Source organism: Sminthopsis crassicaudata, chromosome 5 (assembly GCF_048593235.1).
Source record: "Sminthopsis crassicaudata isolate SCR6 chromosome 5, ASM4859323v1, whole genome shotgun sequence".
In the NCBI taxonomy this organism is placed as follows: Eukaryota; Metazoa; Chordata; class Mammalia; order Dasyuromorphia; family Dasyuridae; genus Sminthopsis; species Sminthopsis crassicaudata.
In genome coordinates this window covers 231,786,214-231,810,614 of record NC_133621.1, presented here as the reverse complement: position 1 = coordinate 231,810,614, position 24,401 = coordinate 231,786,214, and the positions used below count along the sequence as shown (strand labels likewise).

Genomic DNA, 24,401 nt, shown 5'->3' with positions numbered 1-24,401 from the left:
AAATCGAACAATGCTAACTATGATGACCAAGGCTGACTCTGAAGAAGTGAGAAAATGCACCTCCCTCCTTTTGTTGGGAATGCAGGGTACTATGTGCCTGGAATGTTGCAGATGCAGTATGTTGGTTTTGCTGAACTGGGTTTTTTGGGGTTTTTTTGGTGTTCTTTTTAAAAAGGCTTTGTTAGAAGGGAAAGCTTTCTGGTGAGGAAAAAGGAAAAGGGAATATTCGAAAAGTGGTGTAAAAACAAAAAGATTGAACATTAAAAAAAAAAAAGATTTGAAAAGGGAAGTCTATTGATTAGAGGGAGGAAATTTTGATTTCCATTGGGCAATTTGGTGCAGGTGCAAGAGATTTGGATGTGTAATCAGATCATCTAGTTTATATCCTTGCTTTGACCACCTGTGTGACTTTTCAGGGACTGTGTCCTGATTTGTAAAATAGAGAATTGTATTAAATAATCTCTAAAGGCCCTTTGAGCTGGACTATCCTATGAATTGACTTTTTCCTAGCCTTTGGGAGTGAGGTCCCTGGAAGCCCAAACATTCCAAGCTGAAGCCTAATACTTATGGCTCCAGTTCTTAGCTACAGATAACATCCTCTTACTTTCTGCAACCTCATCCCCTCCTATTGGTTCATATTAATCTATTCTTCCTTCTCTCCAAAGCCCTCCCAGAATGAACTAAGGAAGTCCTCTTTATCCAGACATTTAGCACTCATCATAGCACTCCATATATGGGAAAAACAAATACAACAATCCATAATTACATAACATCCATTTTCCCTCAGTTAATTCCCCCCAGTAACTCTTTTCACCATATGCACGCAGGCATTGCCTAAACTCTGGTTTCAGTTAATCTGGAGACCCTTCTAAGCTTACCTAACCAAGAACAGGTGATGCTGTCACTCAATGACATCACCTTAAATCCAGATGAGCTCAAACCTAGGACCAAGGCTGGAGGCTAACGTTTTGACATCCTTGACAACAACATTATTGGTCCTATTCATTATTTGGGAGAAAAAGAGGAGCCTAAAGATTGCCCTTGGTTCTATTTGTCTAGCCTTCATCAAGCCTTGAGACTAAATAACTCCCATTTTGCCATCCCTGGTTGTATAACCCCGGTAAAATGAAGTTACATAAATCTATTGGGGAGGGGCTAAGCCTCGAAGCCCCTCGGAGAAGCCTCAAATTTAAATCTAAATTAGGGAAAGGAAAGAATTCCCTCCAGCTTTCTTCCTGCCCCCCCAAAAAAGACCCCAAGTAAACTAGTAACACCTGACCATTCTGATGATGACCCCAGGCAAGAGATCTATCAATACCCTTTCCCCAGCCCAGAATCACACCCAGCGGCATCCAGATGGGAAATAATAGGGAGGAGGGTGTGTGAGAGGGATGAGGAGAGAAGCGTATCAAGTGGCGTAGTCCTGGTAGAGGCGACAGATGGCACTGCCCCATGGGGTCCTCATTAGCAAACATATAGCTGAAAGGAACAGACTGGGGAGAGGGTTTGCTGGAGGGGAAAGAAAGAAGGGGGCAGCCTCCCCCCACCCCCGGCGGCTCATTTTGGGGGTATTACATCTTTAAATGGTTCCATCTCCTCTCCATTCTTACATCCTCAGCAAACAGCTGTGGTGAAGATGCTGGAAGAGGTCTAGAGTTTAGCTCTCAGTTCTCAGGGGCTAGGGAGGATTTGGGGATGGGGACCGCAAAGTACCTTTCCCTGGGTCATGGTGCAGTCTCGAGGGGAGCCGCGTCCCTGGGGCCAGGGAGAACCGCCCAGGTCACTGCAGACGCCAGCTCAGTCTTCGGCGTGGGTTCTAGCAACATCCACTGCAGCTCAGGGTCGAGACTGGGGAGCGTACCATGTCTGTACCAGAAAGGGGGTGGGGGTGGGGGGCAGGGCTGGGATGAATTCTAGACGGTGAGAAATTGCGGCTTTGGGCATGGGGAGAGAAAAAGAGTGATATTTGTTCCCCCGTTACTCAGAATGATGCAGTCTACTCGCTCCACCCCCATACACTTCCCACCCCCCCCCTTTAAACAGGGGAAAAGCTCCAGACATCAGAGCAACCCAAGTGTAGGGGAAGGGGGGGATGGAGGGTAGCTCCTAAGGGTAGAAGGAGGAGGAGCCAGAGGACAGTGAGGGGAGGAGTCACGAAGAACGTTACACCCCTTCCCCCTCTCTTCCCCCCTTCCCCCCAGCCACAGAAAGTAATTCATTGAAATCGAATCAGCTGATGTTTGTCTCTGGCTATCTAAAGCTGTATTGCGACTCTTTATCTCTTAATCCATCTCTATGATCTGTGGCTATCTCTCTATTATTACTATCGCAGACATTATTTCTATTTCTATTATCTCCACATCTGGTCTCTTTCTGCATTTCTGGGGTCTTTATCACTGTTTGAATTCCTTCAATAAACATTTATGGCACCCAAGTCAGCACGAAGCACTGTGCGCACTATGCTAGGTACCAGGGCCACGCAGATCACTATGACAAGGGCTCAGCCCTGGAGACTCTTAAAATCCAGTAAGGAAGATAAGCAAATGGAATACATTATGTGAAGTTTATAAAGTCACAGGAACAGTGGATTATGCGAGGAAAGATCCAGTCTGCTTCATTTTTTAAAAAATTTAAGCCTTTTATTAAGCTTTTATTATGTGCTATGCACTGAGGAAAACGTTTAGAAAAGAGGGACAGCTCCTGCTTAGTCTGTTAGAAGGCAATGCAGGTAGAGGAATGGTAACCATTCATAGTTATAGGAGAATCGCGGACTAGTTTGACCAGTCACACATTAGGCTCAATCCATTAGTTTTTCAGAAGAGAAAACTGAAGTTCAGGGAGGTTAATTGATTTGCCCAAGGTCAAACAGGTTGTAAGCTACAAAGAACTGTGGGGCTTCAAGCACTGAGGCGACCTCTATCCAGCTTTCCTGGGAAGGAAACCAAGGAAATCTTCAGGAAGGAGGTGACATTTAGAAAAGATGGAGACTGGGGAAAAGACATTTCAGTGTGCAGTGGTCCTCAAACTTTTTAAATAGGGGCCAGTTCACTGTCCCTCAGACTGTTGGAGGGCCGGACTATAGTAAAAACAAAACCTCACACTGTCTTCGCCCCTCAGCCATAAAGCCGGTGGGCAAATAAACGTCCTCAGTGGCCGCATCTGGCCGGAGAGCCGTAGTTTGAGAACCCCGGTTCTAGTGAGCAAAACTGCAATAGTAGAAAACAGAAGGGTTGCCCTACCAGACCTAAAACTATAAAATAGCAGTCATCAACCATTTGGAACTGGTGGATCAATGGAATTGGTTAGGTACACAAGACACAATAGTTAATGATTATAGTAATCAACTGTTTGATAAACCCAAGACTTCAGTTTCTGTATTTGACAAAAATTGCTGGGAAATGGAAAATAGTATGGCAGAAACTAGACATGGACCATCATCTCATATCCTATCAGTGTTCTTCTCTAAAATATAATGATCTCTGGGAGCAGGTTTCTTGGGGGCTTTTGGAGGCAGCCTTAGTTTCAGTTCAGTTTAATAATCACCTCAAATGCAGCCAGAAATTAAAGTCCAATGCTTTATTGTCCCTTCCAAAATCTTATCTCCTTCACTTGGGGCTGGGCTAGTTTTCTGGAGGCCTTCCAGATCTTGGTTTCAGTGTGCTCCACAGGACAGCCTGCCACCACTTCTCTGTCTTCCTTCATTCTGCCCGACTGCCGTCTCAGGCTTGTGAATCTCCCAGAGTCAATCCTGGTGGGGGCTCCTAGCTTATGTATGCTCTCTTAAAGGTGTGAATCTTGTGGAGCTGTAGTAAGTACTAAGTACATTAGTGAACTAGAGAACTGTTAAGTACCATGCTACATTAAATAATTATTGTCTCTATCAATTCCAGTGACAGCACCTTGTAAGAATCCTAACACTATACCAAATAAGGTAAAATAGGTAAAATAATAAGGTCAAAATGGATTCACAATTTAGACACAAAGGGACATTTTCTCATAGACTATGAGTAAACTAGAAAAGTAAGAAATAGTTTATCTGTCTGATCTTTGAAGAAAGGAAGAACTAGAGAACTAGAATAACTAGAGAACATTATGAAATGCAAACAGATAATTTTGATTATATTAAATTTAAAAGTTTTTGTACAAACTAAACCAAGCTAAGATTAGGCAGGAAGCAGAAAGCTAGGAAACACTTTTTATAGCCAGCATTTCTGATAAAGATCTCATTTCTCTTTTTTAAATTAATTTTTAAATTAAAATTTTATTTAATATTTTTTATTTTTCTCAGTTACATGTAAAACAATTTTTTACATTTGTTTTAAAATTTTTGAGTATCACATTTTTTTTCCTTCCTCCTCACCCTCCCCACATTGAGAACCCACTTATGAAATTAGTTGTGCAAAACATTTCCATACAAGTCTTGTTGCAAAAGAAAGCTTAAACCTCCTACCACCCCCAAAAATACCCCTCAATAAAAATAAAATGAAAAAAATAGAGTATGCTTCAATCTGTATTCAGAAACAAACAGTTTTTTCTCTCGGAATATGTAGCATTTTTCATCATAAGTCCTTCAAGAGTAGTCTTGAATCATTGCTTGCTGAGAATAGCAAAATCATTCACAGCTGATCATCCCACAACATTGCTATTACTTTGTACGCAGCACATTTCACTTTGCTTGAGTTCATGGAGGACTTTCCAGGTTTTTCTGAGAGCCTCCTGCTCATCATTTCCCATAGAACAATAATATTCCATTATAATCAGATATCACAACTTATGCAGCCATTCCCCAATTTATGGGCATCCTCTCAATTTCCAATTCTTTGCCCTGATTAAAGAGCTGTTATAAATATTTTTGTACATATAGGCCCTTTTCTTTTTTTAAAATCTCTTTTGGGATTCATGCCTAGTTAGATCAAAAGATATAAAGGATTTTGGATATAGTTTGTATCTTTTGATCATTTGTTAATTAGGGAATGGCTTTTATTTTTTGTAAATTCTACACAATTCCCTATATATTTGAAAAATGAGGCTTTAATCTTTATAGTCATGTGAAAATATGTTCTCACTATTGATTAGAGAAATGCAAATTAAAATAATTCTGAGATACCAAATCACCTATCAGATTGGCTAAAATGACAGGAAAGGATAATGATAAATATTGGAGGAGATGTGGAAAAACTAGGACATTAATGCATTATTGGTAGAGTTGTGAAATGATCCAACCATTCTGGAGACCAATTTGGAACTATGTCCAAAGGACTATCAACCTATACCCTTTGATCCAGCAGGGTCCCAAAGAGATCATAAAAAAGGGAAAAGGAACCACATTGCAAAAATCCTTTGCAATCCTTTTTGTAGTGGGTAGAAACTGGAAATTGAGTGGATGTCCACTTGAATGTATATATGAATGTAATGGAATATCATTGTTCTATAAGAAATGATGAACAGGCTGATTTCAGAAAAGCCTGAAAAGACTTTCATGAACTGATGCTAAGTGTAGTAAGTAGAAACAAGAGGTTATTGTATACAACAACAATAAGATGATGTGATGATCAATTGTGATGGATTTGGCTCTTTACAACAATAAGATGATTCAAGGTAATTCAAGCCATCCACACCCAGAGAGAGAACAATGGAGACTGAATGTGGATCAAAGCATAGTATTTAAATTTTTGCTATTGTTGTTCTTTGCTTTTTTTCTTTCTTTTACGTTTTGATCTGATTTTTCTTATTCAGCATAATGAATAGGGAAACATGTTTAGAAAGACTGCACATGTTTAACCTATATTAGATTACTTGGAAGGGGGAGGGGGAGTGAGGGAGAAAAATTTGGAACATAAGGTTTTGCAGAGATGAATGTTGAAAACTACCTTTGCAGGGGCAGCTAGGTGGTGCAGTGGATAGAGCACCAGCCCTGAATTCAGGAGGACCAGAGTTCAAATTTGATCTCAGACACTTAACACTTCCTAGCTGTGTGACCTTGGGCAAGTCACTTAACCCCAGCCTCAGGGAAAAAAAAAAAAAGAAAAAAGAAAACTACCTTTGCATGTATATGAAAAAATAAAAAGCTATTAAAATCAATGTCAAAAACTATCTTCACATGCAATTGGAAAAATAAAATACTATTGAGGAAAAAAAAGAAAAAAGTGGAGGGATTAATTTAGGGCATGATGACTAGTTCAGTTTGATTGCTGCTTAGGAAAATAGTATAAGACAAGGTTGGCAAGTTGGTTGAATGTAGATTGTGTAGGACCTTGAATGCCTCCCAAATAAATCTGGATTTGATTCAATAGATAATAGGTTATTGAAGTTTTTTTTTTGTTTGTTTTTTAACATAAAAGTAACGTGATCTAAACTGGCAGTTATGTAATAGGAAGAATTAGAACAGGGAGATAATGAAGATGGAGAAATAATTAGGAGGTTATTGCAATAGTTCACATGACTTCTTTGTTGTTGTCTGTCCTTTGTTCTTGAAGAGAACCAATGACATCAGGAGTGAATTGGATTTAAGTGAGTTCCCAGAACTATGCAAAGTCTCTGTCTCTTCCAGAGTCACCAGAATCTAGTGGCAAGATACAAGACAAGAGTACTGCCGATAGACTGGTAGATGATTTTGTATCCCAAGATGTAACCCAGATAGGTCCTTGAAGCAAACACAAATTGAGCTTGAATGGAGCCTCCCATGGACTTCTGTGCCTCTTTCAACACTGTTAACCACCACATCTTTCTAGATGCCCTCCCTGGGCAGTGAGATAATATGCAGAATGAAAGATGATGTTGTAAACAAAATATATGAAGAGAAAGCCTTAGTTTCACAGAGTATGGATATTCCATGAGAGATTGGGTCTAACCAGGTTCAGTTTGTATGTAAGGAACATCTGGCCTGTGTGCAATTCAAGGCCCTTGAAGTCATTTGCTGAGGCATCCACAGATTGTGATAAATTGAAAGCTAGGTACAATAACTTTCCACTGCTTGAGTTCTATAACTTGATAATTTTGTGTGGCCCACAAATGATGTTATAAATATCCAAATGGCCTTTGGCAGAAAAAAGCTCTTCTTAATAATATTATATTTTTCCAAATACATGCAAAAATAAGTTTCAACATTCATCTTTTTTTTATTTAGAATTTTTTTCCACAATATATATGCATGAGTAATTTTTTTTATAATATTATCCCTTGTATTCATTTTTCCAAATTATCCCCTCCCTCCCTCCATTCCCTCCCCCCGATGACAGGCAATCCCATACATTTTACATGTGTTACAATATAACCTAGATACAATATATGTGTGTAAATGCCATTTTCTTGTTGCACATTAAGTATTAGATTCCGAAGGTATAAGTAACCTGGGTAGATAGACAGTAGTGCTAACAATTTACATTCACTTCCCAGTGTTCCTTCTCTGGGTGTAGTTATTTCTGTCCATCATTGATCAACTGGAAGTGAGTTGGATCTTCTTTATGTTGAAGATATCCTCTTCCATCAGAATACCTCTTCATACAGCATTGAAGTGTACAGCGATCTTCTGGTTCTATTCATTTCACTCAGCATCATCAACATTCATCTTTGAAAAACCTTGTGTTCCAATTTTTTTTTTTATTTGTCACACTGCACACAAAAAAAATCAGATTAAAAGGGGGAAAAAAAAACAGGAGGAAGGTAGCAAACAAAAAAAACAACAAAAAAGGTGAAAATAGTATGCTTCAATCCATATTCAGTCTCCAGTTCTCTCTTTGCCTGTGGATAGCACTTTCCATCACACGTCTATTGAAATTTCTTTGAGCCACCTCAGTGTTGAAAAGAGCCATAGACTTAGCTCTTCTTAGCAATACAGTGATCCAAGACAATTCCAATAGACTTGACATGGAAAACATCATTCACATCCAGAGAGAGAACTGAATATGGATAGAAGCATACTATCTTCACCATTTTTTTGTTTGCTTTTTCTTTCATAGTTTTTCCCTTTTGTTCTGATTTTTCTTTCACAACATGACTAATTTGGAAACCTGTTTAAAATGATTGTATATATATATAAAACCTTTATCAAGTTTCTTGCTCACTTTGGGAAGAGGAGAAAAATTTAGAATTCAAAATCTCATAAAAATAAATGTTGAAGACTATTTACATGTAATTAGAAAAAATAAAATCCTATTAAATGAAAAAAAAAAAAGATATATACAGTTGAAGGAGGTCATCTCAATGGAGAAAGAACTAGGAATTGGAGAAGACTTAAAAAGATCTCCTGCAAAAAGTAGTATTTGACCTGAGTCTTGTTGGAAATAAGGAAGCTAAAATGCAAAAATAAGGAGACAGGAAATCTAGGCATGAGGAACTGCCAGTTTGAAAGTATATAGATGGATTATAGAATGACATGTGTAAGGAACTAGAAGAGGAAGGTAGAGCCAAGATGATACAGTAAAGGTAGGAACATGCCCAACCTCTCCCCTAAACCACTCCAAATTCCTTTAAATAATGACTCTAAACAAATTTTAGAGCATTAGAACACTCAAAAAAGATGGAATAGAACATTTTCCAGCTGAAGGCAACTTAGAAGGCCAGCAGAAAACATCTGTGACACTACGGTAGAAGTCCAGTTTGCTGTTTGGTATAGCAGTGTACCTGCCAGTGTAACTTTGGCCCCAGCCCCAGCTCCAGCCCCAGCTCCAGCCCTGGCGTAGGCATCAGCTGAGCAGAATCTCTGAATCAGCAGCAGTACAGCAGCTTCCAGACCTCTTAGCTGGACTCCTAAACTGGTTCCACAGCACAGGCCCAGCCCCAGCGGACTAGATCTTATATCTTACAGGGCAGGGACACTCCTAACAGCTTTCTGACCATTAAAGTTATTATGGTGGCAAGGAAGATCAAAACACATCCAGAAGATGATAACAAAGTCAAATCTCCTATATCTAAAGCTTCCAAGAAAAATAAGAATTGGGCTCAAGCTATGGATAAATTCAAAAGGGATTTTGAAAATCAAGTAAGAGAAATAGAGGAAGAATTAGGAAAAGAACTGAGAGTGATAATTAAAAAATTATCGGTCTAAGTGAAAATCATCATCAAAAAAGAGCCTGGACATCAACTTTCAAGAAATTAATAAGGAAAACTGTCCTGATATTTAGGACCAAAGAGTAAAATAGACATTGAAAGAAATGATTGATCACTTCCTGAAAGAAATCCCCAAAATGAAAATTCCCAGGAATATAATAGCCAAATTTCAGAACTCCCAGGTCAAGAAGAAAATTTTGCAAGCATCCAGGAAGAAACAATTCAAGTACAGTGGAGCCACTGTCAGGATAACACAAGATTTAGCATCTATATGATATTCCAAAGAACAATAGAGCTAGGATTACAACCAAAAATCACCAACCCTTCAAAACTGAGTATAATCCTTCAGAGGAAAAACTGGTAATTCCATGAAATAAAGAATTTTCAAGCATTCATGATGAAAAGATCAGAGCTAAATGGAAAATTTCCAAATACAGGATTTTGGAAAAGCATAAGGAGATAATCAGGAAAGTGATATCTATCCTAAAGGACTAAATAAGATTTATCTGTTTATATTCCTACATGCAAGGATGATACTTGTTACATTATGTTGTTTATATTATTATGATACTTGATACATTAGAATTTTTCATTATTATGGCAGTTAGAAAGAGTATATATAGACAGAGGGCACAAATGTGAGTTGAATATAAAGGAATCATATCTTTTTAATAATGATGAAATTAAGGGGTGAGAGAGGAATGTACTGGGAAAAAGGGAAAGGAGAAGAAGAATTGTAAAATCATCTGCCATAAAAAAGAGGCAAGAAAAAATTTTACAGTGCAGGGGAAGAGGAGCTGGAGAGGTTGAATGATTTGGCTCAAGTAGGAGATAAATACATACTCGGTGTGTATATGGAGGTCTATCTTGCCCTGCAAGGAAGTGGGAGGGGAGTGGCAAAAACAACAGAAAAGATAAAATACTATATTGTGATCTACATTCAGTCTCCATAGTCTTCTCACGGGATGCAGATGGCTTTCTCCATCACAAATCTTTTGAAATCGGCCTGAATCACCTCATTGTTTAAAAGAGCCACATCCCTTAGTATTGATCATTACATAATCTTCTTGTTATATACAATGTTTTCTTGGTTCTATTCACATCACTTAGTATTAGTTCATGTTAATCTTTCCAAGCCTTCCTGAAATTAGCCTGCTGATTATTTTTTATAGAATAATAATATTCCATAACATTAATGTACCATAACTTATTCAACCATTCCCCAACTGATGGGCATCCATTCAGTTTTCAGTTCCTTGCCACCACAAAAAAATATAAACATTTTTGCACATGTGGATCCTTTCCCTTTGTTTATGATCTCTTTGAGATGCAGATCCAGTAGAGACACTGCTGGATCAAAGGATATGCACAGTTTGAAGGGTTATGTGGGCATAGTTCCAAATTTCTCTCCCAAATGATTGGATTAGTTCATAACTTCACTAACAATGTATTAATGTCCCAGTTTTCCCATATCCCCTTCAACATTTATCATTTATCTTTTTCTAGCAATCTGAGAGCTATGAAGTGATATTTCAGAGTTATCTTAATTTGCATTTCTCTAATCAATAGTGATATAGAGCATTTTTTCATGATTAGAAGTGGCTTTAATTTCTTTATCTAAAAACTGTTGATATCCTTTGGTTATTTATCAATTGGAAGATGGCTTGTGTTCTTACAAATTTGAGTCAATTCTCTATACATTTTAGAAATAAATTCTTTATCAGAACCCTTAGATGTAAAATTTCCTCCCTAGTTTTCCACTTCACTTCTAATCTAATCATTGATTTTGTTTATACAAAACATTTCTGGTTTAATATAATCATTTTGATTTTCATAATGTTCCCTAGTTCTTATTTGGCCATAAATTCCTTCCTTCTCCACAGATCTGAAAGGCAGATGATCCCTTTTTTTCTGTCTAAATCATGAACCCATTTTGACCTTATTTTGGTATAGGGTGTTTGTTAGGTGTTGGTTAATGCCTAGTTTCTGTCATATTGTTTTCCAATTTTTTCAGTAATTTTTTGTCATATATGAGTTCTTATCACAGAAGCTGGTGTCTTTAGGTTTATTGAATACTAGATTATTACGGTCACTGACTAACATGTCTTGTGAATCTAACTTATTCCAGTGATCCACTACTCTATTTCTTAGCCAGTATTAAATGATTTTGATTACCATTGTTTTATAATATAGTTTTAAATCTGATACAAGTAGACCATCTTTGTATTTTTTTAATTCCCTTGAAATTCTTGACCTTTTGTTCTTCCAGATGAATTTTGTTATTATTTTTTCTAGTTCTACAAAGTAATCTCTTTGGCAATTTGATTGGCATGACACCGAATAAGTAGGTTAATTTAGGTAGAACTGTCATTTCTTCCAATTGTTTAGATCTAACTTTATTTGTGTGAAAAGTGTTTTTGTTCCTGGCATTGTCATGGCAAGTAGACTACCAAATATTTTATATTATCCACAATTATTTTAAATGGAATTTCTCTTTCTATCTCTTGCTGTTGGATTTTATTGGTAACATATAGAAATGCTGATGATTTATTTATGTGTATTTATTTTATATCCTGCAACTTTGCTTCTCTATTTTTCTTCAAACTTAATTTTTCCTGAGGGTTTTTATTTTCATTAGTGTAGGAGGTTTATGTTTTCTTTTACAAGTTGACTTTATAAGTCAGTAAACTCACTATAATTTATAATGTATAATTTATAATGAACTGAAAACTGAGTGGATACCCATCAGTTGGGGAATGGTTGAATAAGTTATGGTATATTAATATTATGGAATATCATTGTTCTATAAAAAACAAATAATATAAATTATGTGACTTGCCTCAGGTCACAAAGTCAGTATGTCACAGAGGATGGGTGTTGTCTCACCTAAACTGAGACCTGGGAAAGACCCTAATTTAGAAATAGGTCAACTACTGCACCCCAGGCCATTGGCAGTTATTGTGCTTTTGCCTTGCCACTGAACTTTGATCACTATGGAAGACAGTGAAGCTGATAATTTTGCACATCTGTCTCACATCTAGATGTACTTCATTCTCATGCAAGTCAAGACATCACCCTTGTGATATCATTGGTTCAAAGTAATAGCAACCTAGAGAATAATACATGCTGAATAACCTTAGTAAAGGATTCCTAATAAGCTCCTTGAACTGATAGATTATTTTCCATTTTGCCTTTGTAGACCTATGGCCTAGCATAGTGACTGGAGCATTTAATTTTTTATATTTTGGGTTTCTAGATCTCTTATTTTATTATTGCCAGGAATTTTCAGTATGGCTATCTGAAAAATACTGTAAATTATTTAACCCGGGTAGTCACTTCATTTGTAAATACCCTAGCATTACCCTGTATTCTTCATTACCAGTTTCTCCTAATTTCCAGGGTGTCAGAGAATCCTCTGGCCACTGACCCTTGCAGTGTCAACTAACTTAACCTGACTCACCTCCTCTGAGGTCTTCAGGGGTCTCTAGCTATGATTTCTTGAATCATAGTTTAATAAACAATAGTGTGCTCAAGAACAGCTATGTGCAAACTTAAAGTCTTTATTATACTTGCTCACATAATACCCTGACCTGTTAACTCCCAGGTGAACACCAGGTCTATGAGAGACCCACCTGTTCACTATCAAGCTCCTTACCTCTCTTTGCTTTCCATCCACTTGCAATGGACTTAAGAAGGGTCTGTGAGGTCACACACACAATCAGAGAGGGAGCTGTTTCCCGTTATGAAGCTATCTCAATATGACCAGAGTCCTGCCCATGGGGCAGTCTCTAGCCACAGAAATCACTTCCAGGATGCTCAAGTTCAACCTCCTGTTTGCACTGTGTTGACTCCTTGTAAAAAGACCCTTACAGGTATCCTTCCACCAATGCAGGTAGCATTGTAGCATTTACTTGTAGCATTTAAAAAATAATACTTTATCCCCCCCATTATATGTAAAAACAATTTTTAACATTAATTTAAAAATTTTGTGAGTTCCAAATTGTCTTCCTTTCTCTCCTCATCCTCCTTGAGAAGGCAAGCCATCTGATACAATCATGCAAAATACATTTCCATGTAAGTGATATTGTGAAAGAAAGCATGGTTAAAAAAAACAAACAAGAAAACAGAGAAAGTAAAGACAAAGCATACTTCCAAGTGCATTCAGATTCCATCAATTCTTTTTTGGGGGATGGATAGCATTTTCCCTTATAAATCTTTCAGAATTGTCTTGGATCATTGTATTGCTGAGAATAACTGTCATTCACAGTTGATTATCATACAAAATTGATGTTACTATACACAGTGTTCTCTGGTTCTGCTCATTTCATTTTACATGAATTTATGCAAGTCTTTACAGGTTTTTCTGAGAGCATTCTGCTCATCATTTCTTATAACACAGTATTACCCCATCACAACCATATACACCAATTTGTTCAGTCTTTCCCTCCCTACAGTTTCCAATTCTTTGCCACAACCAAAAGAACTGTTATAAATATTTTTATACATACAAATCCTTTTTGTTGTTATCTCTTTGGGACATAAACCTAGGAGTTGTATTGCTTAGTAAGTTCCAAATTGTTCTATAGAATGGCTAAATTAGTATACAACTTCACCAATGGTGCATTAGTGTCTCAATTTTTCCACATCCCCTCTAACATTTGCCATTTTTAAAACTGTCATATTAGCCAGTCTGATAGGCATAAGGTAGTACCTCAAAGTTGTTTTAATTTGCATTTTTGAATCAATAATGATTTAGAGTATTTTTGTATGATTTTAAATAACTGATTATTTTATCTGAAAACTATCTGTACATATTCTTTGACCATTTATCAATTGAGTAATGGCTCTTGTTTTTATAAAGTTGACTCAATTTTACATATATTTGAGAAATGACAATTTTATCAGAGAAACTTGCTATGAAAATTTTCCCTATTTATGATTACTGTGTGCTTCCTTTCATCCTATTTCTCCTATGTTTATCTTATTCTCTCTTTCCTTTTACCTTGTCCATTCTCAAAAACATTTTGCCTCTAACTTTTACCTCCCCTAATCTACCCTCCCTTCCTTTATCCCTTTCATCTCTTATTTTTTATAGGATAAGATAGATTTCTATGCTCAATTAAATGTGTATATTATTCCTTCTTTAAGCAAATTCTCTCCTCCCTTCACTGTATGAGCTATTTTCTGCCTTTTATGTTAGATATTTTACCTGATTCTACCTCTCCTTTTCCTCTTCGCTCAATGCATTCCAATTTTCACCTCTTAATTTTGCTTTTTTTTAGATAATCATTCTATCATATTCAATTCACATACATCTCCTTTGTCTATTTTTATTATCTTTTTATGCTTCTTTTGAGTCTTGTATTTGGAAGTCAGATTTTCTATTCAGCTCTGGTCTTTTTTTTAAAAATCAGGAATGCTTGAAACTTTTATTTCATTGAATATTCATTTCCCCCCTAAAGGATTATACTTAGTTTTGCTGGTTAGTTTTTTTTTTTTTTTTTTTTTTTTTTTCCTGAGGCTGGGGTTAAGCGACTTGCCCAGGGTCACACAGCTAGGAAGTGTTAAGTATCTGAGGTCAGATTTGAACTTAGGTCCTCCTGAATTCAAGGCTGATGCTCTATCCACTGCGCCACCTAGCTGCCCTGTTAGTTAATTCTTGGTTGTAATTCTGGTTCTTTTGGAATATCATATACCAAGCCAAGTAAAGATACTTTACTGTAGAAACTGCTAAATTATCTTTTTTTAATTTCATTTTTATCATAGTTTTTATATACAAAACATATGCATAGGTAATTTTTCAACATTGACCCTTGCAAAAACTTCTGTTCCAACTTTTCCCTCCTTCCCCCCACCCTCTCCCCTAGATGGCAGGTAGTCCCATACATGTTAAATAAGTTAAAGTACATGTTAAATACAATATATGTATACATATTTACACAGTTATCTTGTTGCATAGGAAAAATTGGATTTAGAAAGAAGGTAAAAATAACCTGAGAAGAAAAAAACAAAAATGCAAGCAAACAGTAACAAAAAGAGTAGAAATGTTATGTTGTAGTGCGTATTTACTTCCCAGTGTTCTTTCTCGAGGTGTCTGCTAAGTTATCTTGACTGTGTCTTCACAATATTTCTTTTTGTCTGTTTGTAGTATTTTCCCCTTGACCTGGGAGCTCTAAAATTTGGCTATTATATTCTTGGAGTATTCATTTTGGGATCTCTTTCAGGATGTGATTGACAGATTTTTTTCAATTTCTATTTTACTTTCTGATTCTAGAATATCAAGGCAGTTTTTCTTGATAGTTTCTGGAAAGATAATGTCTAGTCTCTCCCCCCTTTTTTTTTTTTTTTTTGATTCTAACTTTCTGGTAGTCCAATAATTCTTAAATTATCTATCCCTGATCTATTTTCCAGGTCAGTTGTTTTTTTCAATGAGATATTTCACATATTCTTTTCTTTTTTCATTCTTTGATTTTGTTTGATTGTTTCTTGATATTGCATAATTGCCCCATTCTAATTTTTAATGAATTATTTTCTTCAATGAACTTTTGTACCTCCTTTTCCATTTGATCAATTCTACTTTTTAAGGAGTTCTCTTCAGTGAATTTTTAAATATCTTTTTTTTCATTTGATCTATTCTTCTTTTCTTTTCCTTTTTAAAGCTTTTTATTTTCAAAACATGTAGATAGTTTTCAACATTCATCCTTGCAAAATCTTGAGTTCTAATTTTTTTCTTCCTCTCTTCCCCCTCTCCCTAGATGGCAAGCAATACAATATATGTTCAATTCTTCTATACATATTTCCACAATTATCATGCTGCACAAGAAAAATCAGGTCAAAAAGGAAAAAAAATAAGAAAGAAAACAAAATGCAAGCAAAAAACATGAAGAAAAGTCAAAATACTATGTTGTGATCCACACTCAGTTTCCACAGTCCTCTCTCTGGGTGCAGATGCCATCATAAGATCACTGGAACTGACCTGAATCATTGAAAAGATCATATCCATCAGATCAGTTCTCCTTTTCAAGGCATTCTTCTCTTCACTGAATTTTTATGCTTCTTTTATCATTTGGATTATTCTGGTGTTTTTTTTTTAAGATGTTATCTACTTCAGTGTTTTTTTGGTATGGCTCCTTTATTAGTCTGTTGGCCTCCTTCCCTTCCCCATAATTTTCTAATATCTCATCTCCTTCCCCAATTTTCCTTCTACCTCTTTTACTTGATTTTAAAGTCTTTTTTGAAGCTTTTTTATGGCCTGAGGCCAATTCATATTTTTCTTTGAGGCTTTGAATGTAGCCATTTTTAACTTTGTTATCTTCTGAGTATGTGTGTGTTGATTTTCCTTGTCACCCAATGTTATGGGCCAGAACTCTTGTACTTGAAACAAGGATTCTTACAAGGTGCTAAATCATTGGAATTGATAAGACAATGGTTATCTAGTTCAACCTGGTGATTAACAGTTCTCTAGTTCAGTACATATACTTAAGTATTTAATATAGTTCCACAAGATTCAGACCTATGATAAATAATTATAATAGAGCATTATAAGCTGAGACAAACTCAGACAGGGTCAGATTCAGAGAAGACAGAAGACTGGAGGTGGGCGCTCAAGCTCTTGGAGCCAAGGAGAACCAGCTTCATTCACTTCATATCACACCACCTTGGTGGCAGGCTCTCCTCCTGCACTTCCCCCTCTGATATCAAGGTTGGTCTGAAAGGCTCTCTAGAAAGCTGTCCAGCATCAGGCAAGGAGACAATAATAATTTGGACTTTATCCCTGCCTATTCTCGCAGTGATTACTGAACTGAAACAAAAGCTGGTCCAGAGACCTCCAGAAAACCAACAAGAATACCCAAGTAATGAAAGTTACTATTGCTATGATTTTCTTCATAGCCTCCTTCTTGACTTTTGATGCTATACTAAGCTCTGTTTCTAGATTCAAGAGGGTAGTCTCCCAAATTTCAGACTTTTTATGCAGCTTTTTTCAGCTATAATTCTGGGGACCTGTAAATTTTTTTATTCTTTCAGGGTCATATGATGTAGGGAGAGTCATTATTATTGTCTTGGATTATCCTCTGATCTGTGAGTAACCACAAATACTTTTTTCTGCTCTAGAACAGTGAAGAGGATCCCAATCTTCTGTGATTGCAAACTCTAGTTTGCTACTGTTCCTCTTCACCCTGGGTCTGAGACCCAGGAATGAAATGCAGAACTAAGCATGGACGATGCAATGCAGTCCTGCCCCAGTGACAGCAAAGAGACCCCTGTAATCTTCTTCTGACCACTTGTCTGACTCTCTTGCTGTTTGGGGACTAAGAGATACCAAAATCAGTGTCACTCACTCCAAACACAGGATTTTTTATTTGATCCTAGAGATAATAGGAAGCCATTATTGTTTAATTGACTGGGGGGAGAGCATGACATAGTCAGAATTGAACTTTAGAAAGATCATTTTGATACTTAGATGATGAGACTTATTAACAGGCTCACCAACCAGCAAGATCACAAGCCAGTATATTTCAGAGGACAGTTCATATTCATATTTCTTAATCCAAGACCAGCCCTCTGCCTTCATTATAGATGTTTCATATATGTTTTCTGAATTTTATTTTGTTGTATGTATCTTTTCCTTTTTTTTTCTTTTGATTTCCTTGGGGTACAGATTTAGTAGTGAAGTGCCCAGATGAGAGAAAATACAGGACAGCCAAAATAAGGTAAATTTAAGAGCATTTATTTCTAGCTAGCGACTGAACCCCACCAGAATGGGGGAGTCAGTACCAAGCAATTTCAGAGGCACATATTTATATAAAAAAACAATAAAAGTTCCCTAATACATTTGTCATACTAAAGGAATTTCATCCTAGACAGGAGGCAAAGATTATCACACTCAGGGTGCCATTCCCAGACAGGCAATAAGACAGTATTTCTTTATGTCTATCAAGTTGTCAAGGTCTTGGGGTTTTTAGGGCAGCTTGGGGTTTAAAAATACCACCTACATTAGAGTGTGAAGAGCTAGTAAAAAACTTCTAACTACAGAGTTTCAAGATTATGTTTCTCATGATCCAGAGGGGTGTCCTTCCACTACAGTAGCAATATTGCACAATTTTATAGCTCTTTGGGAATTCTATAAAGCATAATTACAAAAACATTTATAGCAGTTCTTTTTTACAGTGACAAAGAATTGGAAACTAAGAAAATGTTCAATTGAGAAATGACTTAACAAGTTATGGTATATAAATATCATGGAATATTATTGTGCTGTAACAAATAATGAAGGGGATGGTTTTAGAAAAACCTAAGAAGACTTATATGAACTGAAGCAAAGTTAATTTAGCAGAACAAACAAACTATCCATACAGTAATAGCAATATTTTAAAGATAATAAATTATGGATGATTTAATAACACTTATTAAGATAATAATTCACCATTTCTCCAAAAGACTCATGATATAAAATGCTATCCACATCCAAACAGAGAATTGATGGACTTAGAGTACAGAGTTTTTTTTTTCCTTCAGAGGGAGGAATGTAGCTAATGTAGAAATATGTTTTGCATGACTACATATGTATAATGGCTGTCATATTTCTTGCCTTCCCAATGGGTAAGAAAGAGAGGTGAGGAAAAGGAGAGAATATGAAACTGAAAATAGATATAATATTAATTTAAAATTCTTTATATAGAATCAAAGGAGGATAAGGCCTAACATAGTGGATAATTAGGAGATGATCTTTCAGGGAAAATTTCCAAAGAATAGTGTTAGCAGAGATGAGGTAGAAAGAGATTAGAGAATGAGTGACTAGGAAGAGGAGGTAGAAAATTAGCAGAGTAGATCAAAGGAGTAGCATGATTGCTAGCTTTAAGAAAATCAAAGTAAAGGAAAGTGTTTTGAGGATTTTATAGGGGGGTGGAAAATGATATGTGTGGAGGAAGATAGCAATGTGAGTCCAGATAAAATCTACAACATTCAAGATAGAGATCCTATCTTATCTAAACTTTTTATCTCTCTCAATGTTTGGCACAGAGCTCTATATCCAAAAGGTCCAATATAAATATTTGTTGAATGGAAGGAAGCATGGCTTTGGAGTGGAGCGAATTAACATGGATCATAAACTTTCTCCTACAATGCTCTATACTCAGGAACAAAACAGAGAAGGAAAGGAGAGAGAGAAATGATAAAGGAAGTTTAAGCATATAGAGGGAGGCACATGAAGCCAGAATATGAATAACAGATTGGTGCAAAGGAACGAGTCTAGGGAGTTAAGGTCATAGTGAGGATAAAAGACAGGTTTGGTTGGAATGTGTGAGAGAATTGGAGGGATCAGAACTTGTGGTCAGAGAAGGGAATTTCAGAGCTCAAGACCTTGGAGATATAGTAGTTTCAAGAGATGATGACATAGAAGGTGTGGCCATTCAGGTGGATGGCCATTCAGGCTAAGGTTGAGTGGAGTTGTGTACATTGAGGTATGCTAAGATTATGGTTTTAGGAATAATCATCCATCTCTAGTGCTTTTATATTTGTTTCCTTTTCTATTCACATCCATTTATGTCTTTAACTTTCTATCACCATTTCTAAAATCTAGGTTTCTGTCCCTCTGTTGGTCTTTATTTCCATGTCAGAAAGGTGATATGATAGGATTGACTTCTTGACTCATACCTGGCACTAATTAGCTGCATGATATTGAGCAAGTCATTTAATAAGATTTCTATGTCTTAGTTTCTTCATCTGCAAAATGGGGATAATAAAGCCTGCCCAACTTGTTTCACAAGATTGTTGTGAAAATAAAATGAAATCATGTGTAATCTTAGTGACATTTATGTCAAATTTTCAAGTTCTCTGTGTATAGCCCTCTCTGTGACTATCTGATTCTGGATTTTAATGATTCTGCTTCTTCCTGTCCCTTCAGCTTTCCCCCCCATATTTGTTTCTATTGACTTTCTCTATTATCTCTTTCATATTTTTCTCTCATTTTCTTCACTAGACTCACTATCCTGTAACTCTCTCTCTCTCTTTCTCTCTCTCTCTCTCTCTCTCTCTCTCTCTCTCTCTCTCTCTCTCTCTCTCTCTCTCTTTCTCTCTCTCTCTCTCTCTCTCTCTCTCTCTCTCTCTCTCTCTCTCTCTCTCTTCCTCTCTCTTTTTTTCTATTCCACTGTCTCTAAACAAGAATTTATTAAAGAACTACTATTTACCATAAATCAAGGGGAAAAAATGAAGCTTTCTGAACGAACAGTCTTCATTCTTGTCCTTAAAATATATACTTCCTCAATTAACCACTAATTAGCCATATGACCTTTTCATCTTTCTGGCCCTTTGTTTCCTTAGTTGTAAAATGAGTGGATTGGAATAGGTGATATCTAGGGTCATTTCTAACTAGCTAGAATACTCTGGCAGTGATACTACCACACATTTCTTGTCTTTGAAGACTCTGGCAGTGATATTATCACACATTTCTTGTCCTTGATGGTCACCATTTTCTGATTCCTGCTTAAGATGCCAATAGTAATTTCTTCTTTTTCTCCTGGAGCTAGAGAACTTTTTCCTTTCCCTGCTTTACCTTTAGTATCTTCCCAACTCACTAACCAAGACAGCTATTTTGAATTGAAGAAATGATGGTGCAACTGAGGAACTGATACATAATTCCAAGGAAAACTCATGCAGTCCTGCTTCAGGATGACAGCCCATTTCCAATGATGATCTCTGCCTCATTCCCTTGGACCATCCACAACTAAATGGGAATCCCTGAAGGGTTGTGAGGCTTTTAAAGAAGCTCCTTCCTTTAGTCTTGACTTGACCTTCCTGCATTCAATATACATTTAGTAAGTACCTATGTTCAATGCAATGTGCTAGGTATTGGGGAAAATATAAAGATATAAGACAAACATCTGCTGCCCCAAATTTTTCAATCTAATAAATATACACATACAGATAAGCCTAATATAAATCATGCTATTATAAATGCATAGTGGGATACAAAATGCCATGAGATAAGAAGAAGATATTGCTTCCTTTGAGATCAGGAAAAATTTCATAAAGGACGTAGTATTTCACCTTGAGCTTGAAGGATGAGTAGAATGCTAATAGATAAACATGACCTAGTTTTGACAGTTTTGGAAGTTCTCCTGACTCTGACCCAATTTTTGTGAGCAAGTCAATGTCAGATTCACTCTACACATACATTGAAAAAATCATAACATATATTTTAGCCTGTTTAACATATATTGGATTACTTGCCATCTAGGGGAGGAGGTGGGGGAAAGGAGGGGAAAATTTGGAACACAAGGTTTTTCAAGGGTCATTGTTGAAAAATTATCCATGCATATGTTTTGAAAATAAAAAGTTTTAATAATAATTTTTAAAAAATTTTAAAAAGAAAAAAATTCAAACCCCTCAAATCATTCCCAGAATAGCGTCTCTTTTATCTACATCCTTGTTCATTTTTTCCTTCTCCAACTCCCAGCCGAGAGAGAGAGAGAGAGAGAGAGAGAGAGAGAGAGAACCAAAAAAAGGGATTAAAAGAAGCACATGGAACCTTGAGTACAGGATAGTGGGTCTAGTGAAGAAAATGAGAGAAAAATATGAAAGAGATTAGTAGAGAAAGTCAATAGAAACAAATGTGGGGGAGGGCTGAAGGGACAGGGAGAAGCAGAGCATTGAAATCCAGAACCAGATAGTCACAGAGAGGGGTACACACAGAGAACTTGAAAATATGATATAAATGCTATGGTACAACTGTGAGTTGTACCAACTCAAACTTTAAATATTCCACCTTTCTCCATCATTAACATTTCTTGAAGCTTCATCCCTGTATATATATCACAGAATCTCATAGTTGGAAGGGATCTCAACAGTTCAACCAAAAGGTGAGTAAGAAACTCCTTATGATAAGATTAATGAAGATAATAAAAATAACAAAATAATAGTAATGATGATAGCTTTACAATGATAGTGATGCAGTTAGTGGTAGGGCAGAGAATTGTGAGAATTAGAATAGGGAATCCCCTCTGGTGGGGGCAGGTCAAATGTGAAAGAATTTGCAAACCTGAAAAGTCTGAATGGCAGAAAAGAAAGTTTATTGTTCATTAAGAAGGAGCTTTCTTAGTGGGCCAATTCCTAATGAAGAATTTTGCCAAGGTGTGTTTGACAGATGGGTGTTTTATGAGCGAAATGTTGGCCTGGGCCTGGGAGCTGTCTGGGCTAATCAATAAAGGACCATCAGCCAGAGATCTCCAATTGCATGAAATCATTTTGAAGGCTTTTACCCAGAGTCTGGGAAATTTCCTGAAGGGGATCTGGGCCACCCCCAAAAGATCAAAGGAGGATGGTTTGACCAAAATCTCCAATTAAATAAGACCACTTAGCTTGGGGAGGGCATTGTCGGGAAGGTATGCTTTCCTAGGGGAAACCTTGAGACTCTGAATCTCCCTTCTTTTATAGATTAAAGGAGATACAGTTTCAGGGTTCACCCCTGTCAATAGCATTTTACTACAATATAGTACTCTAAGTCTTTCCAAGCACTTGATATGCGTTATTTCATCTGATCCTCCCAACAGCTTTGTGAGAGAGGTGCTATTATTATCCCCAACTTACAGAGGAAGAAAGATAGGGTTATATAAAGGCAAGCTACTTAGTTTCTTCCTCTGTGAAATGGGTATAGGATACCACAAGAAAGACTTGTCTAGGGTCACATGGCTAGTAATTGTCTGAGGAGGGTAGTACTCCAAGTACAACACTGTCCACTGTACTGATGTAAGAGAACTGTATCTCCCTGATCTTTGTGGGGGTGGGCCACCTGGCCTAGGGAAATTTCTAAAAATGATCCCCAATTATCTGAATATTCCTGCTGTGAGAAAGCTACCTGGTTCCCATAAGAATCTCCCGCTTCCCAATTGATTTGGGAATCACTTTGGTCTGGGAAACAATTACCACCTTTTATTGATTTGGAAATTAGCCCCTAATGGCTCCTTAGTCTCAAACCATAGAAGGCTAATAAAAAACAAGATTCTGTACCCAAACCTTTGCTATCTTCCTATTCAGGAAGCAGCTTGCTGAGAAAATAGTTTCTCAGTGAAAATAAACCCTTTTTTTTTTTTTTTTCCCCCAGAAACCTTGTTTGCAGATCGGGTGTAAGGGCCCTTTAAATGGGTGGCTCCACAGTTCAACGGGAGATTGAGTGCCCCAGGAAGTATTCTCTGTGGATATTAGGACTTCCCTGTGGGTGGGATCTTGGCCACATTGAGATAGCTTCATAATGGGTGACTCTCGCTGATTGGCTGTGTGTGTGACCTCACAGGCTCTTTATAAGCTCACTGCAGACAGCAGTCACTCTCTTTAACCTGACTCCCTAACCTGGGGTAGCTGAGCCAAGCGGATGGATAGCTGAGAGAGGTAAGGAGTTTGGTAGAGAACACGTGGATCTTCAGATCAGGTTAACAAGTCAGGGCATTATGTGAGTAGGTATAATTAAGGCTTTTAAAATTACACATGGCTGTTCTTGAGCGGGCTAATGGTTATTAAACTACTATTCAAGACATCGTGGCCAGAGACCTTCGAAGGCCTCAGAGGAGGCGAGCCGGGTAGAGTTGAAACTGCAAATGTCAGTGGTCAAAGGTACTCTCTTGGGCCTAGGGCAGACTAGTAATTGTAACTGCCAGGGGGGCATGTTACAATCGGGATTGCTAATTCATTTGCAAAAAGCTGCAACATTGGCCTGGGGACCCCAAGGCTGTTAGAGTAACTCTGACCCTCAACACTACCACCTGGTTAGTATCAAATTATTCTTATAATCCTTGTGCCATTCCATCTCATATAACCCTGTGACAACCATAAGTGATCATCTAGCTTTTATATGAGGAATTCACTAAGGAAGGACTCATTATTTCCCAAGATAGCATCTTGAATAGCTTTCATTTGCCTTTCTATAACTTCCATTAATTACTCAAATTTCCATCCTTTTGGACCAAATAAAGCTTGTCTAATCATTTTTCCACATGACTGCCTTTAAAATACTTAAAAATAGTTCTGTTACCCTCAGCCTTCTCCAGACCTGTTATTGTTCAGTTGTGTCTGATCCATATCACGTAAATACTGTCCAAGAGGTTTTCATGGCAAAGATGGTTTGACATTTCTTTCTCCAATAGAGTAAGACAAAAAGAGATTAAATGTCTTGCTCAAAGTCCCACAGCTAGTAAATATCTGAAGCTGCATAGGAAATCAGGTCTTTGTGATTTCAGGCCCAGCACAATGTCTACCTGCCTCTTCTCCAGAATTACTCAGTTCATTATTTTTTGTTGGGGGAATCATCATTCTCCCAGGTGCCAAAGTTGATAATGTTTCCTTCTCCTTCATCACTCCCATAT

The 24,401-nt window shown here is 37.1% G+C and overlaps 1 protein-coding gene across 1 annotated transcript in view; it reads right to left on the bottom strand.

Annotated features, from left to right (window-relative positions):
- FAIM2 (Fas apoptotic inhibitory molecule 2) overlaps positions 1 to 2,140 on the bottom strand; it is a 54,664-nt gene extending 52,524 nt beyond the window's left edge. Inside the window, exon 1 of the mRNA XM_074270439.1 lies at positions 1,714 to 2,140. Coding sequence (XP_074126540.1) covers positions 1,714 to 1,728 — 15 coding nt within the window. The 5' untranslated portion in view covers positions 1,729 to 2,140. The remainder of the gene's footprint in view (positions 1 to 1,713) is intronic.
- Between the last annotated feature and the right edge of the window lie 22,261 nt (positions 2,141 to 24,401).